Genomic DNA, 16990 nt, shown 5'->3' on the forward strand with positions numbered 1-16990 from the left:
ACTCCTGTGATACACGGATATTTGAATATATAGGTGGGGTTTGTTTGGGGCTTTTTTGTGGTGGAGGAAAGTAGGAGGGAGAAATTGAACATACCTCTTTATTTTCAGGAGAAATACACTAATCTGGGAATATCTTAGGGTCACCATACACATTGCAGCATATGACAGATTGTACAGTGTGTGGTGAGCTTTAGGGTCGCCTTGATTAGAGACTAGAAGGAGCACCAGGGTACCACTGTTGGTCCTTCACTTAAAGGAAAGTGAAGAAATAAGATTTTTGCACTTAAAGCGGAGTTCCACTCACTCTGCAAAAAAAATAAAAGTCAGCAGCTACAAAAACTGTAGCTGCAGCCCGTTTTACCGGCCATCCTGTATTCCAGGCACCGGCATCTTCACAGCCAGGTGCCAACTGCATGCATAAGTAGCGCTGAGCTTCCTGAATAGCCCTGTCGTCTTCTGGGATCTGTCATGTGTCCCACAAGACTATGGGGAGGGAGGGAGGGTGGGAAGGACAACTTCCACTTCTGATCGCCTAGGTGATTGCAGCGGAAGTGGGAGCGGGTACCTGTCAATTTCGGGTACCCGCTTCCCAAAGGTGCCAATCCTTAATGGGGAGCGAGGGACCGATCTTTAAAGCGGAACTTCCCCTTTTGGGTGGAACTCCATTTTAAACTGGTCCTTCATTCTAGGCATGAAGGTAAAAAACCTTTAGTGTGCAGCTCCCCCTGCAGCCCTCCCAATAATCACCTAAGTTCGATCCAGTGATGTGCACAAGAACAGCGTCTCTCTCTCTCTCTCCTCATTGGCTGAGATACAGCTGCTGGAGCTGTTGGCCCCCACTGCTGTCAATCACAGCCAGTGAGGAGGGAGAGAGGGGCTGGGCTGAGCCATGCTCTGTGTGTCCCATAGACACACAGAAAGGGCTCAAGAGGTAGCACACACGAGTGCACACACTAATGCACTTGGCAAGGTGGAGGGGCCAGAAGTGGCTGTGGGGGACCTGAGGAGAGGAGGATCAGGGCTGAGATGTATTTATTATTTTAAAGGAAAAAAAAAGAGCCTGTTTAATGAATTTTGCCATTAGTTTCTTTCTGTTTTGGTAAAAAAAATGAAGTGTTTCCATCTCTTTAGATATGGAACAGTCTTAGCAAAAGTCTCATTCATAGCAAGACTGGTTGAATTTTGATTTGGGCTCTATATGTGACTGCTTGCTAGGGGCACAAGGGCTTCCACCACAGAAACAGTAGAATAGGGGTTGGTGTTAGCACTAGACTAGTGCTGGGTTCACTCCAGCTGGGGGTAAGGATAAATGTTAATCGTAAGAAAGGTTTAAGAGTTTGTTTTGGAGGTTAGGCCATACCATTAGGATTTGGGGGAGAGGGTGGGTTAACTGATGGAGAATCACTTAATGCAGTATCAAACCCGAAACAAAAAATTGAATATATTGCAGCTTACCAATCATTACATATGGTGAATGCATTCATTTTCTTTTCTTTTTTTCCTTCTGTTTTCACCTGATGATCTGGCCAGTAACACACCTCCTGTACTAGAGTGCCTCCATTCTGGATGAAGGAGCACAGGAGGCACATTTGGATAGCATCATTGTCAGTCCTGGGGGAGGGGAGTGTTAGATGTACTAGCAGATTTAAATACATTTGCGAATTGAAGACAAATTCCAGACATTTTATAAGCAGTTACAGTTTTGAACAGTTTTTTTCCTTTTGGAATAATGGTTTTCCATAAATAAATGCTGATCATTGTAAGCACCTCTGTTAATGTTAAATGGTTACTGTAACTGTTACATCTGTAAGAGAGCTTGTTCTTTTGAAAAACAACAGATTTACTGGCTGGATCACCAGGCGAAAATAGACAGAAAGCCTAAAACCAATGCAATCAAAAAATCTAATAATTGGTAAGCTGCAATAAAATAAATGTTTGCTTTAGGAACTAATACTAATTTAAGGTTCAAATGCTGGGAGGTGAGGTATATAGTTTAAGAGCTCATTTTCAAGTTCAAGTTTAAACTTTAATATTAAAGCTTGCTTTAAAAGTGTAGGGATTAAAGGTTAAGTGTTAAAGGCTCATTTTAACGGATGGTTAAAGGTTAAGTTCACCTTTTAGACAAAAATAATAAATGTGTATTTATTATTTTCGTCTACAGGAGCCTAGAAAGCATTGCACCAGTGATCAGTAGATCACTTATGCCATGCAGGTCTCCTGCAGACCTGTCAGAATATTTGCTAGCCGTATGGGATGTACGAGCAAGCAGATATAGGTGTCCGTTTATGAACCAGCAGTAATAGATCGCTGCTCAGTTCTCCGGCATTCTCGGAGAACACAGTTCTCCTGTGAATGCAGTTTATGAAGCAGTTCTCCGAACGAAGGGAGAACAGTCTCCAAACGCTGGAGAACGGTCTACAAACGCTGGAAAACGGCTGATTTTACTATAATCTCGCGAGATTACAGTAAAAGATCACTTTACTAAACAGAGGTAAATTATCTCTGCTTAGTTTTCGGTCCCTCTGATTCTCCAGCTCTGGGCTGGAGAATCTGGAGGGAGAACACAGATCTCCAGTGAAGGGCTGACATGATCTCCTGAGTGTCATAAACTGTGAATGACCAGAGAATAGCTGAGATCCGTTGAATCGCAGCTATTCTCTGTGTCATAAACGGACACCATACTGACAGGAAGCTTCAGTGAACTACCACGGTGCTCCACAGTGCCGTGGTAGTTCATTGAAAACTACAAGCCCACAGCCGCTAAGATTGTCTGGACTTGCTGATCATTCATTTACAGACCTCTGTGATGTGGCTGTGTGGGCGGAGTCCTGCACGGCTGTGCTGTTTTAAAATTTGAGGGGGGGGGGGTGGCTGTGGCTACAAATGGGTGGAACATGTTCTCAAAGGTGAACTTATCCTTTAAAATTTCCAGGTTTGATAGGGTCAAGTGCTGGCGAATATCTTAATATATGGGATACAGTTTAAACTTCTAACACAGTGGCCACCTACACTATACCTACTAGGTTTTAGGACAGTGAACCAAACACAGCTTTAATGCAGGCCATACTTTGGTCGAATTCAGAACGATTTTTCTTTTGAAAATTGGAAATTTTGTGTGTTTTGTAACCTGATGGTGCCACCATTGATTTCGAAAATCGACCAACCAAGCCCTAAATTTCCTGTCACGTTGCTACTGAAAAGAATTTTCGTGGCCAATAATTTTCTTTTCTTTCCAGGTCACAGCTCATGCCCATTTCTTTTTTGATTATATTTCTCACACGATTCTCCCATCATTGATTAGAAATTCTTTAGTTTTTTAAAAAAATTCCAACATGCCCAATCACTCAAGTTTGATGGTCGTATGAAAATCGTCCATTTCTGTGGCCCACTAATGGTGCGAAATTCAAACGAAAATTCTTAGAAAAGATTTCCGAATTCGACCCATGTATGGCTGGCTTTACTCTCCCTCCCAGTTTGAGCAGATTTTCAACATATACACAGTAACAACATCACATGGCCCTAACTAGCAAACAAATCAGAGCGATATAAGTATGTTTCTTACACTAGAACAAAGGCAGAGAAATAGCTGGCGACCATTATGAAACATGTTGCTTCTTTTGACATTATCAGTTTCTACATGTCAGTTTCTACATTTAGATGTAGCTATGTTTTCATCCTGTGTAAAAAAAAAAAAGGCACAAATCATTTCTGGACAAAAACTCCCGAATTATGCTGCAGACATCAATGAAAATTTCACAGAAACCGTTTCCTTATCTGGTCCAAAAAACAATTGGCTGGTCCTGGGATTTACCTTTTAAAATGTTTCTTCATATTCATTTTGAATAGTTTTCATTGTCATTCATTGTCACATAATGTTTAGGCAGTAATAAAGGGTATTGTTTTTTTGCCAGCTATACATTTATAGCACTGAACACATTTTTTAGGGAATACTTCTCTCTGGGTATTTGCTAACTTCTCTTTTTGGGAGCAATAGATTTGTGTATTGGCAAATTGTACTTTTTACAGACTCCTTTATGTTGATTTACTAAAACTGGAGAGTGTAAAATCTGGTGCAGCTGTGCATGGTAGACAATCAGCATCTAGGTTCTGATTGTTCAATTACGCTTTCACAGAAAGACCTGGAAGCTAATTGGTTTCTATGCAGAGCTGCACCAGATTTTGCACTCTCCATTTTTAGTAAATTAACCTCTATGTCTTTGTAGTGCTGGGCTTTTTGCCCTATAGGAACCAAGGAATTGTACAACAAAGCTTTTTTTATGTTTATTTAAGAATTGTGTCAAGTAGCAAAAAAAAACCAAAAAAACAATTTAAATAAGAAAAAAAAGACAGACCAAGCCTTCGGACATGTGCAGAGAGGCACATCAGACATCAGATATAAAACCCATTGCAGTCCACACCAATTAGATCACTGTACTCTGGTACATTCAGTGAGTCTGGGGGAAGCAAGTGAAAAGGATTATCCAGAAAAGAAGTCCAAATTTGAACCTTTACAAAGCTTTTTATATTTGATAAGCATTACCAAAGAATGTTTCTACACATCATTAATAAGTGTCATCAGCAACCAATCTGCAAATGATAGCTGTTGGTTATGATTTTAAAGTAGCAATGTGATATATGCAGAATTAAAATCAGTTTTTCTCATTATCTGAGGATAACTATCCAGTCTAAAGAAATGTTACATTGGGGGGGTTTATTTACTAAAGACAAATAGGCTGTTTACTATGCAAGGGAAATTGCACTTTGAAAGGTATATATCCCCAGAACTTAACAAATAAGGTGAAGCTCTGCTAACTTCCAACATCCAATCGTGTACAAACATTTTTTTTTCTTTGCACGTGATTGGGTAATCCTTGTATAGTGAAATTTCACCACGTTTACTAAGGTCTGAGAAAAATTCCCATGCAAAATGTAAACTTCCCTTGCAAGATGAACAGTCTATTTGTCTTTAGTAAACCAACCCCTGTGAGTAATGCAGGCCATAGACGTTTCGTTTATCGGCCAATTTTTTGTCCGAAAGTATAATCGGACGATTTTTGCACTGTTAGTGGGGCAATGGCATCGGCCGATTTTTGCGGTTCCTCCTCATTTCATTTATTGGTCATGCTGGACAATTCGTGAAAAACAGCCGATTTCGCAATCATTGGTGGCAACATCAGTTTACAGAACGAACAATGTTTCGTTTTTCGGATGAAAAATCGGCCGATAAACAAACCGTCTATGGCCTGCATTAGACTTCAACTTGCTTTCAATTGCAAACATAGGGACCAGCAGACATTACCCTTGGCTCAGAACTTACGTCCCAGCCCTTTCTGCATGTGTGTGACCCATGTACTGAGTACATAACTCTGCTACCTTTAGTTATAAGTTTGCATTTGATAAATAGACAGACGTCTACTTCCCTTTTTACAGTGTAAGTTCATATTTAAAGTTTAATCAAATTCTGGATAGCTTTTTGTAGTATTGTGATTTTTTTTTGGTTAGTTCATATGCATGGGTGCAGGGTCATAATGTGTCAACAGACTGCATGATAAGTCAGCTCCAACCTCTGTATTTCTATGAAGACTTTGGCTGAGCTTTCAGTGCATTATTAACACTTGCCCCAGCTCCTAAATTTCACACTTAACCAACCACCTATCATGGTGCCAGAACTCCCTCTGCATTTTATTTAACATCTCTATGGCTATTTTGGGTAAAACAGAGCAAGGACCAAAACATAATTTGCAACATGTAGCATTTAATCACAGTTTGGAATTCTGAGTATTTGCTACAGTTTACTACACTTTGAAGTTAGTGCTTTGCTTCTGTCATTGTTTTGTAAATGAACCTGCTGGTGCAAAGAGAAATTTCTATAGGTTGTGTAACTGTCACAGTGTCCTTGAAAGAGAACTCCCTGAAGATAAATAATATTTGCACTGGTTTTTGTGAGTTGCAGAAGTGTTTGCAGCTGATGGCAGCAAGTTATTATTCAGCTCTTGCAGCTAATTAAGCTGGGCCCATTTACACCATTGTATTGCAGTAATTTGTTGGTGCACTGTGTTTCATTTGTTCTGAATAGCATCCCAGTGGAACTTCCCTGCACACACATGCATTGTGGTGGGCTGCCAAAAAGACAGCAGGCATGATTTGTGGTCTGCTGTTGTGCATTTAACACACTGCAGTGAACAGGCTAGTGTGAATGGGCCTTACTTGTTGCTGTAGAAGGGTTTACTGCAGTATAGAAGTGCATTGTCTGTAATGCCCTATATATTTTCTGCAACACACATAACCTAAAATAAATAAGAGCTACACTTCACTTATCAAAACAATACATTATAAATGTAAAGTGCTAAACATCCCATTTAAAAGTGCATAGTGCCAAAAAAGTGCAAATAAGGATGCACAGTAATTTGTGCTGTGAGTCCTCTTTAAAGCAAAGTGCATCACTCCCTGTCTTTCCACCACACGACAAACTCTTCGCTTTGTGTATTTGTGCCCCACACCTTTCTGGGACCGAACTTTTACATCCCATTTAAAAGTGCATAGTGCCACAAAAAGTGCAAATAAGGATTCACAGTAATTTGTGCCGTGAGTCCTCTTTACGAAAAGTACATCACTCCCTGTCTTTCTGTCACGCGACAAACTCTTCACTTTGCGTATTTGTGCCCCACACCTTTCTGGGACCGAAGTCTCCAAATGGTGTTGATCACCTAAGTTTATACTGAGGTAGGCCAAAAGTGCCGGATCACAGCCCCGCTGTGTATGGTAATGCCTCACGATCACTATGTTTCCGATTATTATGTTGCCCATGTAGAAAGAGGAGTTAAACAGAGAAAGTCCTCAGAGCATGTGACCATTTCAAAATTTTAATAATAACAGCAAAAGAATCACACTCACAATATACGTGCCCAACCTGGCAACTAGAGAATCATCTACCAAAGCTAACGTCGCCGCTCTGAACCAGCATGGTATGTTATTTTTCATAACATAAAACAACATAACATAAAATTACCTGCTACTGGCCCAGGAACATTATAATTACTTCCAAACATTTCATTAAAAATAATCAAATAAACAATGGCAGCCAAGGGCAACTTTTACATTTTCTATATTTGAGTAGGTTTTGTGTTTTGTTCAACCAACACAGGCCAAGGCAGAATAAAATTTGGCCTAATCCTTAATTCTATAGATACATATTTCCCAACATTTTCCATGCATTCCCAATGTCTCCTTAAACCCAGTGACAGCAGGTAGACATTTGTGGGGCATATTCTGTGATGTGAACAGATTGCAGAGACAGGAATGGAAGAGGAGTGCAGGTGGTGGTTTAATGTCACCAATCTAATATTAAGGGGAACCTGTCAGGATAGAAAAACAGGAGTTGGGATTACAGACTTGTTTTTGAAGGTGCGAGCTCATGGGGCTGTCATGTTGGGACACCTGATATGCTCAGGTTCCAGGTTAGTGAAAGAAGAGTAAGGAAGACAGCTGTGAATCTTGCAACCTTCAAAAGCAAGTTTGCAATGGCAGCTGCTATATTTCTATCCTGACATTTTATATCCTGACAGAATTCTTTTTAGGTGTTTGCTTCGTTTTGATATAAGAACCCTCGAAATGGACAGCCAGGACTTTAGGGTAAATCTCTCATGTATCCTAATGATAGGATCTTTTTTAAAATATAAGTACTATATTTACCAGTGAACTTCAGTTGAATTGAGTTCATACTTGCATCTGCTACCGCCTGTGCTGTTGATCTGCTCTTTAACGCAGAGATATCACTCCTGAAGACTTAAAGGATAAGTTCACCTTTCGTAACATGGCACATATCACACTCATATTCAGGGTGTAACATGTTACGATCTGACCAGCCCCCGATCCCCGCTTTTACTGGTAGCAGGGGACCTTCCCCCCAATCTGCTGAACGCTGGTGCAATGTTTTACAGGCTCCTGCAGACAAAAATAATAGATGCACATTTTTTTTTACCTGCAAAAAAAAATGTGCATGTATTATTTTTTACTAAAAGGTGAACTTGACCTTTAGGGCATTCAGTGCCCTTCGATGTATTAGGCCAGCAATCTGACACTCCAGGAAATGTCAGTTTCTAAAGATTCTTTGAGCAACAGCATCTCCGCAGTAGAGCACTGATTGGCAGGAAGGAAAGGAGGGAAAGTATGAACTTATTATTATAGGGGGCATTTTGTTAGCAAAATGCCAAGAAAATATCCAGAATGAATTTCGGACACCACACTAAATCTCACTAAATCTCTTTCTAATGGAGCTATAATTTTACATACCACCGTTTAATGCGTATAACCTCACATGTGGAAAAGAATAAAAATTAGATTTTTTTTTTGTATTCTAAATATTTGTATACGTTATTTTTCAAAATATTGTTTTGTATAAACAGCAATACGGTACAACTGGGTTGCTATATGCAATATTGTAGTGTGAATTTGTAATAGTATTTTTATCCCTGTAGTAATAGGAAACACACATTTCAGTTTCTGGTAGGTGTTGGATAATTATAGGAATAACTGTGACTATTAAAAAAGTGAATACCCTGGGCAAACAATATACTTCATCAGCATGATGGATAGATTATTATTATTATACAGGATTTATATAGTGCCAACAGTTTGCTCAGCGCTTTACACCAACCAGCCTGGAATGCTCTGTTCTTAGGGTTATTAGACTGTGGCTTCAATTTCCTCACCTGACTCACACTTTTGAATACAGCAACAATACTGTTCAATGCAAGAGGGTTAGGAGGGCCCTGCTCCTTGGAGCTTACAATCTAAGAGATGCCTGAAGCCCTTTGGTTAGCAGGTTGCTGTTCCATTCTCAAACTCTATCTGCCCCTAGTCTGCGCTTGAATACAAAAAGACAAAGTCTGTGATATGCTGTATATTCAAAAGTGTGAGCCAGGTGAGGAAATTTAAACTACAGTCTGATAACCCTAAGAACAGATCATTCCAGGCTGGTTGGTGTAAAACACACATTACACTTCTACAGGTATTTTTGACCATTGTACTTAAACAATATTTTGTTTATCTGACCAGTGTTACAAAAACCTTTATTGGTTTAGTAATACTTCAAAACGCTTGGTTTGTTTCCCACCCCAAATGGGAGATCTCTTCACTTGACATTCTTAAGCTTGCTTACCAGCCTTTTGATATTAAATATTTAGTTTTTTCATATCAAATATTCAGACTGCAGCAGGAGTGGGAACAGCCCAAACCTGCAAGATGGGTGGTAACAAAGGCACACTCCTCACTGCAGGAGTCCCTTAGATGTTTAAGAAGTCAGTAGGTGATTTCCTTCACCAGGTTAAATATCACTTTTAGCTGTACTGGCCCTTTAAAAAAAGCCTTGCAAGATTTTTTTCACACGAGTACACTAACACTGAATGGAATGTCCCACAGTGTGTTGTAACCTGCAAATGCTGTTTTTTGTTATAACTTGACTTCAGCACTGTAATAAACTTTCTTTTTAAAACTTTTCTTGTACCTCGGAAAATTAAAATTGCAATACATTTCATGGGTAGATATTTTTGCAATAAACCTATATCACTGATTATTATTTAGGGTATTGTCAGTGCGAGTTAAATACACCTAAACAACCAGCATAAAATCTGGCTTCATTCTGAAGTAAAGAAAAATACAGAAATATTATAAAATAACATTTAAAACATTTTAAATAAAAATGTTTCTTGCAAAATGCAGGCAAATATTTTTTATTGGATATTTGGTTTTAGATATTTATATTATTATTTTTATTTGCACGTGATATCCAGTTATTATAATTTGGTATAATAATACAGTTTATTTGTATTTATTCCTTATTATAGTTTGATCTTCACTTTTTTGGTGCAGGGTTATTAAAATAAAAACAAAGTCTGGCAGAGCAATTTTGTCAAGATGTATGTCTGATGACTGACAGATGAACGTTTTGTGTTCATAAACACACCCTGTAGAACGTTCCAAACTTTTATAAATAAAAATGACTAGAATGTTTTTCAAAAAGGTAGTGATATCAGCATAATTTAGTGCATATTTTAAATTGTAGCTAAAACTGCACTTTTTTTTTTTTTACTGCGTTTCAGCTACTAAATATGACTTTCCTTTTTCTTTTTCTTTTTTTACAGCAAAAGCCTATTGTACAGAGTGCCCCTTATGTTGCAGAAAGGCTTCCCTTTACAGTGCACAGTAACAGATCGGCGTGCACAATGAGTTAATTTGGTTGTGTGCATTGTTTGCATTGAAGTCTAGCCAGTATTTTCAAGCCTGTGCCTCCTTGTCCTTCTTTTTTCCTCTCTTTAATTCAGTATAAACATTTCTAGCTGTAGTAACTTGGATAAATATAGCAGAGTACCCTTTTCTGGTAGAAGAAGATCCCTAAGCATTTCTTAACCATTTTTGGGAAGAATTGATCTATCTGAACTATGAGAAAGAGGGAGGCAGTGTCTGTAAATTGAAGTGACATCATATGTATTACTCCCATTGATCCGCTTTTAGACTACAGGCAGGATAAAAGGAAATGGCATCAGGGAGGAAGTATGCCTCATTTAGGCACAGATCCCAGCGTGATAATGGAGTAATAATAGAAAACACGCCACTATTAATCGCTCACTGCATTAGTCCACAGCACATTTTCTCTCCGAGGAGGATTTCAATGCCCTCATTCAAGTGCAAGCTGAACCAAATGGGATATTCGGCATGCCAGCTGTAGTGTGATTTGTATGATCCCCACTCCTGGGTGTAGTGCTGTCGTCGGTGGTGGTGCTGGGGATGTTCAAGTGCAGACTTGTGTCACATTTCATGCGTGTGGAAAGGTCAGTAATCAACTGTTTTCTCATGTGGACCCACCCGGAACCTGGCATTAATCGTCTTGCCATAATGTATGGATTGACAGATTGTATCTGTAAGTTGTGGGTGGTCTTTGTCTTCTGTTATGTGGCAGATGGGTCATGTCCTTCAACTACACGTTGCTGTACTGTAAAAGCAAAGTCTTTATTCTTTCATGATAGTTGAAATTCTTTTTACCATGTCGAATTTTCAGTGCGTGCCAACATCGCAAATTTGCTTTTTGTGACATTGAGGTGCAAATGTTTTACAGGATGTGGGAAGACTTTTATAGTTTCTTCTTTTGGCTTTGGAGTTGAGTCTTGCTTAAACCTGTATACCTACACCCAGTTTGTTCCATCCAACAATGCACACAATCCCAAATGGTTAGATCTTATTGTGTTATTTTCTTTTTATCATTTCTTTTGGGTAAACTTTTCAAATAAGGTTCTCAGTTATGATTTCTGGCATGCAACAAGTTAATTGTATTTTAGTCTGGTTTTTTTTGTTATAATGCCAGTTAATGATTCAATGACTTGCGTTTGAATTTTTATCAGAAATATTTCTGATAAAATTCTGATATGCATACAGGAAAGTCATTTCTCATAAGTTTTACTGGGACACAGTCGACAACGCCTGCACTTGTCATCATTCTAGAACGAGTAACTGAATAGTTTAACCAGTGGAACATTGTGCAAATTGTTTTTTCACATATAAATTGAAATCAATTGCAAACATTTTTTTCTTTAAAAACAGATTGTTTTTGAACATATTATATTTTTATTTTATCTCACAGTGTTTTATTTTTTTCCTGCATGAGACATGTTCTCGCCAATATTATACTTTTTTGATTAGCTGAAAATCTGAAATATATATTGGGGTAGATTTACTAAAACTGGAACACTCAGAATGTGGTGCAGCTGTGTATGGTAGCCAATCAGCTTGCTCAATTAAGCTTTGGTAATAAAACCTGGAAGCTGATTGGTTTCAGTACACAGCTGCACCAGATTTTGCACCATGCAGTTTTAGTAAATAACCCTTGGTGTGTTATTTATCACCTTTGAGGGAAGTGAGCTGTTCTTCTTTTAGTATTTTGAAATCAAACTGTGATTGATAATTGTATGGTATTTTGTTTGAAGTTTTGTCCTTAGAAATATAAAGATTGAGTTTGCTAAGTTGAGTTCTGTGAAATGTTTGTGAGAATTGGGTACAGTTTCTTAATATGTTGCCAGAAAGTTATGACGTATTAGGTAGTATTCAATACCTTTATTTCATGTGATATCCAGAGGTTGCTAGGTTTGCAGTAAATACAATATCACGTTTGCTTCTCTTTTTCATCTTGTCACGAATTAAATCATTTGGGCATTTTACATTCACAAATATTTAATAAAGGCAGGGTTTTTTTTAAGGCTATGTATGTATAACAGAAGTCAGAATTCTTCTATTAATTTCAAGCCTAGGCCCCTATAGCAAACTAGCAAGTGTTGTACTGTGTTTACGTTTTGCCATATTTAAGGGATCTTTGGCTTTCTCCTTTAGGGTTCACATTTAAGAACAGCTTTCAAAATTATGCATATTTTGTAAAAGATATATTCTGTAGCAGTTATTTGTAACTTTTGGTGGTGGAGGCAAGGTGTAACATACCTAGAGGCCTGTCATTGTTAGAAGCGAGAGCCTAAGCCGTCATACCCTATAATTTACTAAAGGACTGAAACATCTGGTTTATAGAAATATGGAAACACAGCATGGGCAAAACAAAGTAAGAGGAATATGACGTGTCACACTAATAGAGGGATAAATAATATACTACCAATAAGTATACCAGTGAACATACGCACAAAGAAGGACTTATTGGAGCACCCGCTTTTGTTTTCATTGCTGTTATACTTTTACATGTTTTTTTTTTCTGATCAAAAATGTTTACAGTTTGACCTTCGTAAAAAAGTTTTTTTTAGTGGACAGTTTTGATAATAAAGCAAATGTTCTTTGTATCCGTAGAGCTGTTGATCTTATCCATAATATAAGAATAAAGAAAAATAGTAAAAAGGAAAAACACATGTTTATGCTGTGGTATGGCATGCTTTTTGTTCAAGTGTGCTATCTCTGTCTGACTGCTTGCAGATGTGTTTTACCTTGAATTACAACATTCTCCAGTCATTTGAATTCTTGAAACCAGTGACAGGATGCTGTGCAGTGTGTCTGAGGGTGAGGACCCAGTCTTTCACCATAGATTTTCCTTAGAATTGAGATATTTTTGCTGTATAAACCCACAGTTTATCATCAGCTGAGAAATATGTCTTATTAATTATATGCATGAAATAGCTCAAGTAGTGTGTTACTTGCTCTGTTGAATGTTTTTCCTTTATATGATAAATGATACTACAACAGTGTGGCTTTCCCTATGTGGTGATAATTCTAATATACATGATTTATTTCTTCTGAACAATATAGACATTTTGAAAGAGTCACTAGAGATTGCTATATATGAATAATTGTGCTGCATATAAAAACACCAGTAACAAAAGTGCTTTTGTTCGCAGATCCTTCCAGATCAGCTGGTTCTGCTTTTGGATTTGCTGTTGCAGGAAAATACTTTATGCGCCAAAACATTGCAATACCTAAAGACGACCTACAGCCTGCAGGAACATGATGCAGAGGTAAGAACAGATGCCTAGTACCAGATATGAAACCCATAATCAGGTGTTTGGTTGGCCAAAAAATTAATAGCAGACTGTTTATGGTCGTGATCACTGTTTAGCAGAGGCTTTGAAATGTTAACAGCAAGTATAGGGGGAGCACAATTTTCTTGTACTCTTTTGTTGATCTGTCTAGGTATGTACAAAGGTTTATTGTGCCCAAAACTGTATTTCAGCTCTATGCAGTCCTTGGTGCATCTCGGCCCATACCAGTGTTTCTCAACTCCAGTCCTCATGGACCCCCAACAGGTCATGTTTTCAGGATTTCCCTCAGATGAAACAGCTGTGGTAATTACTAAGGCAGTGAAACTGATCAAATCACCTGTGCAAAATAATGGAAATCCTGAAAACATGACCTGTTGGGGGTCCATGAGGACTGGAGTTGAGAAACACTGGCCCATACAAAGGTGGATTTGAGCTTGGACACCCCCAATCCACTCAAGCTAGTTTCCTGGCTATGGATCTGTGAAACTAAATGTGTTTCTGTAACTTTTATAAGCTGTTTCTTCAGATTTTTATTTTTCATTATGGTTAATTGTGACAGAATAGTGATAGTATACCAAGGGCAGCTTTCCGTTACCTGGGAATCCAGCCTATTATTACCAGTATGACCTCTATGTTCCAGAAGCAAGAATAAATGAGGAAAATGTGCATTTTACTGGCTTAGTCATTTAAAAACTCTGGTTTGATTATCAAATTTAAATAGTTTTAATCTGCTTAAGTTCTCTGTTTTAAGGTAATACTGAAATGGCATTTTCTTCTATTAAAAGCTAACGTGATAACATTTGATCTTCTTGCAATGGGGGAATTTTTGCAGTTTTGAAATGATATGCTATGCAGTCAGGTGATTCTACCATTGAACATCCACCCATAGGGGCATTTGTGATGCAGAAATGATGTCTAGTGCAAATTGTCTGGAGGAAAAATGTAGTTGCTTCACAGTTTAATTGCTATTCTGTTATTTTGCGCTTAAAAAAATGAAATGGTTCAGAAGAACCCAGTATGCAGGTAATCATGCCACTCTGCCAGGTAAAATGATATGTTTGCTGAAATGTACTTTATCTTACCAATTCTCCTAGTTTCTGCAGAGTGTAGTAGAAGTCCTAGATGCTAGAATGACCCAATTACCTGTCAGTAGGTACGTGGGCCAACAAACTCCAGATCATAATGATGTGACTACCTCTATTTCCACATTTAAATTAAAATAACTTAATATATCCAAATAAGAACATCAATGTCAGGGGTAGGGAAACTCCGGCCCTCCAGCTGCTGGTAAACTCCCATTGTGCCTCTGGGAGTCATGCTTTTGACTCTCAGTCTTGCAATGCCTGATGAAACTTGCAGTCCCATAACGACTGTAGGGCGGAAGTTCACCTACCCCTGATCCATGTCATACTGACAATTTATATGTATTAGAGCTTGAGCTATGTCATCAATGTAATACACAATTGTCTAATTGCTTGTTCACTCAGTAACAAAGAGAGGAAGACCTACACTCCACAATGGAACAAGGGGCACTTACTGCCAGCAGCCTTTAGTGGTTAATCTGATCTTCAGTCATCTTTTATATATATATATCAACATAGTATTATTTCTAATTAGTTCATTCAAGTTAAATACCACAAAAATTATGTGTGTATTTACACTGTGTAGATATAAGAGAAAAAAAGTATAGATCTTGGGAAAAAGGACACATTTTATTGCATCCCCTTTTAATTGGTATTGTATCATGCAAATTAAAAATGTGCATGAAAGTTTAATGACTAAATGACTAAAGATTATGAAAGCACATATTTTAATCTAACCTCGTAGGGGGAAAAATAAGCTAACGTAGTAGGTACTATAAGACGGCTACTCTTCTCTTTTTTCTTCACTGCTGAGATATGTCCGCGCAGCCTCTAAAATTCCTATCAGTATCAGTCCTGCAATTCCCACAGTATTATTCTTCGAAAAAAGTTGAAACCTTCACAGGTCTAAGCATACTCCCTTGTGGCCCATGTGACAGAAAAGGCTTGGTGATTGACTGCTCAGGCACTATGTTGTGGGAGGCAGGGACACTTGCTGTACATGTGTATAGCATACCTAGATATTTACAGGGGTTGTAAAGGTAGATCCCAGCAGTGGGGGAGCAAGGTAAAGCTTCATATTGTAAAGGAAATTTCCATAACAAAACTATTAATAAAGGTTTCAGTTACCCCTTGCATTAGAATATAACAGACCCTATTATATTAAAATGTGCTGTATAATTATTTTTAATGACATAAAAAACAGGACTTCTACACATTCATCCTTTTTTGTGCAAGTCTGAGAATCATTGAGGAAATCAGAATCTCAAAATTGAACAATGCAATGAGCACAGTTGTGATTGATTCTGAATATTGATGCCTGCAAGCTAGTTTGCCGTCAATTCATAATATTTATTTCGGTATTTTGATGACTTGTAATGATCTGTGCTGCAAATTAGGGTTCTTTTTTTAAGATGCCAGTGTGTTATTGAAGCCTGATAATGAGTAGTGATTTTACTTTGTTCTGCTCAACTACATCCTCATGATACAAGCGTTAATTGATAATCCACACAAGCATGCATTATTTTTATCATGCTGACCTTACTTCACACTTGTGTAATGGTCCATTCTGTTAGAATCCCATCAACCTTCAGACATTTGCCCTCATAAAACACATATCGCCCTGTTTTCTCACATATCATGCACATTACTGTTGTGCACTATTGCTAATAGTGCATTACATCTTCTACTATCTCAGAGGTATCTCTGACCCTCATAACTCCATGAATCTTACAAATGGAACATGGAAAAAAAAGATGTCAGCTTATGTGATTAACTGCCATACATGGCTACTAAGCCTAAAATCATATTGTTTTATAAATCAAAGATAAGTGCGCTATCTATGAGTACATCCCAAGTGTATTTGTGTATAAAATAAAGAGCAATTTCAGGCAACAAGTGGAACCAGCTAGTGCATATCCAGGAAACACTGCAGCTGTGCTAAAATCTACTCATTGTACCTATTTCTTGGTTTACTTTGGTATTATTTAACCCCTAACTGCCAAATTTCACAGAGCTCCTGCCATGTAGGCTTGCTCGATCTGCTTGCTAAAGTGTGTGCTGTTTAATATGCCTTCTCTCAGTTTGCTGTACCTCCAACTAGATTCAGACATCTAAGGATGATTTGAATCTGATTGGAGCCTGTGATAAACTTACTCCTGACATTTTGATACATCAGACTTTCTGTATGTAACAGACCGCAAGTAGCTTATAGTGGTTGTGTTTGAAAATAGATGTCCTGCAATTAAGCAAAATAATTCCCCAGATCACCTGATGACAAGCAAAAGGTAGTAAACTGGTCTAGCACCCTACTCCATGTATGTGTTTAGTGATAAATGTTCGATTTTGAATAGAGAGTACATTTTGTGCTGAACTTTAATTCAAGTCAAA

The 16990-nt window shown here is 38.1% G+C and overlaps 1 protein-coding gene across 1 annotated transcript in view; it reads left to right on the plus strand.

The window, feature by feature from the left end:
• The window catches only part of AOPEP (aminopeptidase O (putative)), a 597182-nt gene that overhangs the window by 515155 nt on the left and 65037 nt on the right, over nt 1-16990 (plus strand). Inside the window, exon 14 of the mRNA XM_089662129.1 lies at nt 13380-13496. Coding sequence (XP_089518255.1) covers nt 13380-13496 — 117 coding nt within the window. The remainder of the gene's footprint in view (nt 1-13379; nt 13497-16990) is intronic.

The sequence above is a fragment of the Staurois parvus genome, unplaced genomic scaffold, assembly GCF_062004578.1.
Source record: "Staurois parvus isolate SC_StPar_1 unplaced genomic scaffold, SC_StPar_1.0 ptg001432l, whole genome shotgun sequence".
Lineage (NCBI taxonomy): Eukaryota > Metazoa > Chordata > Amphibia > Anura > Ranidae > Staurois > Staurois parvus.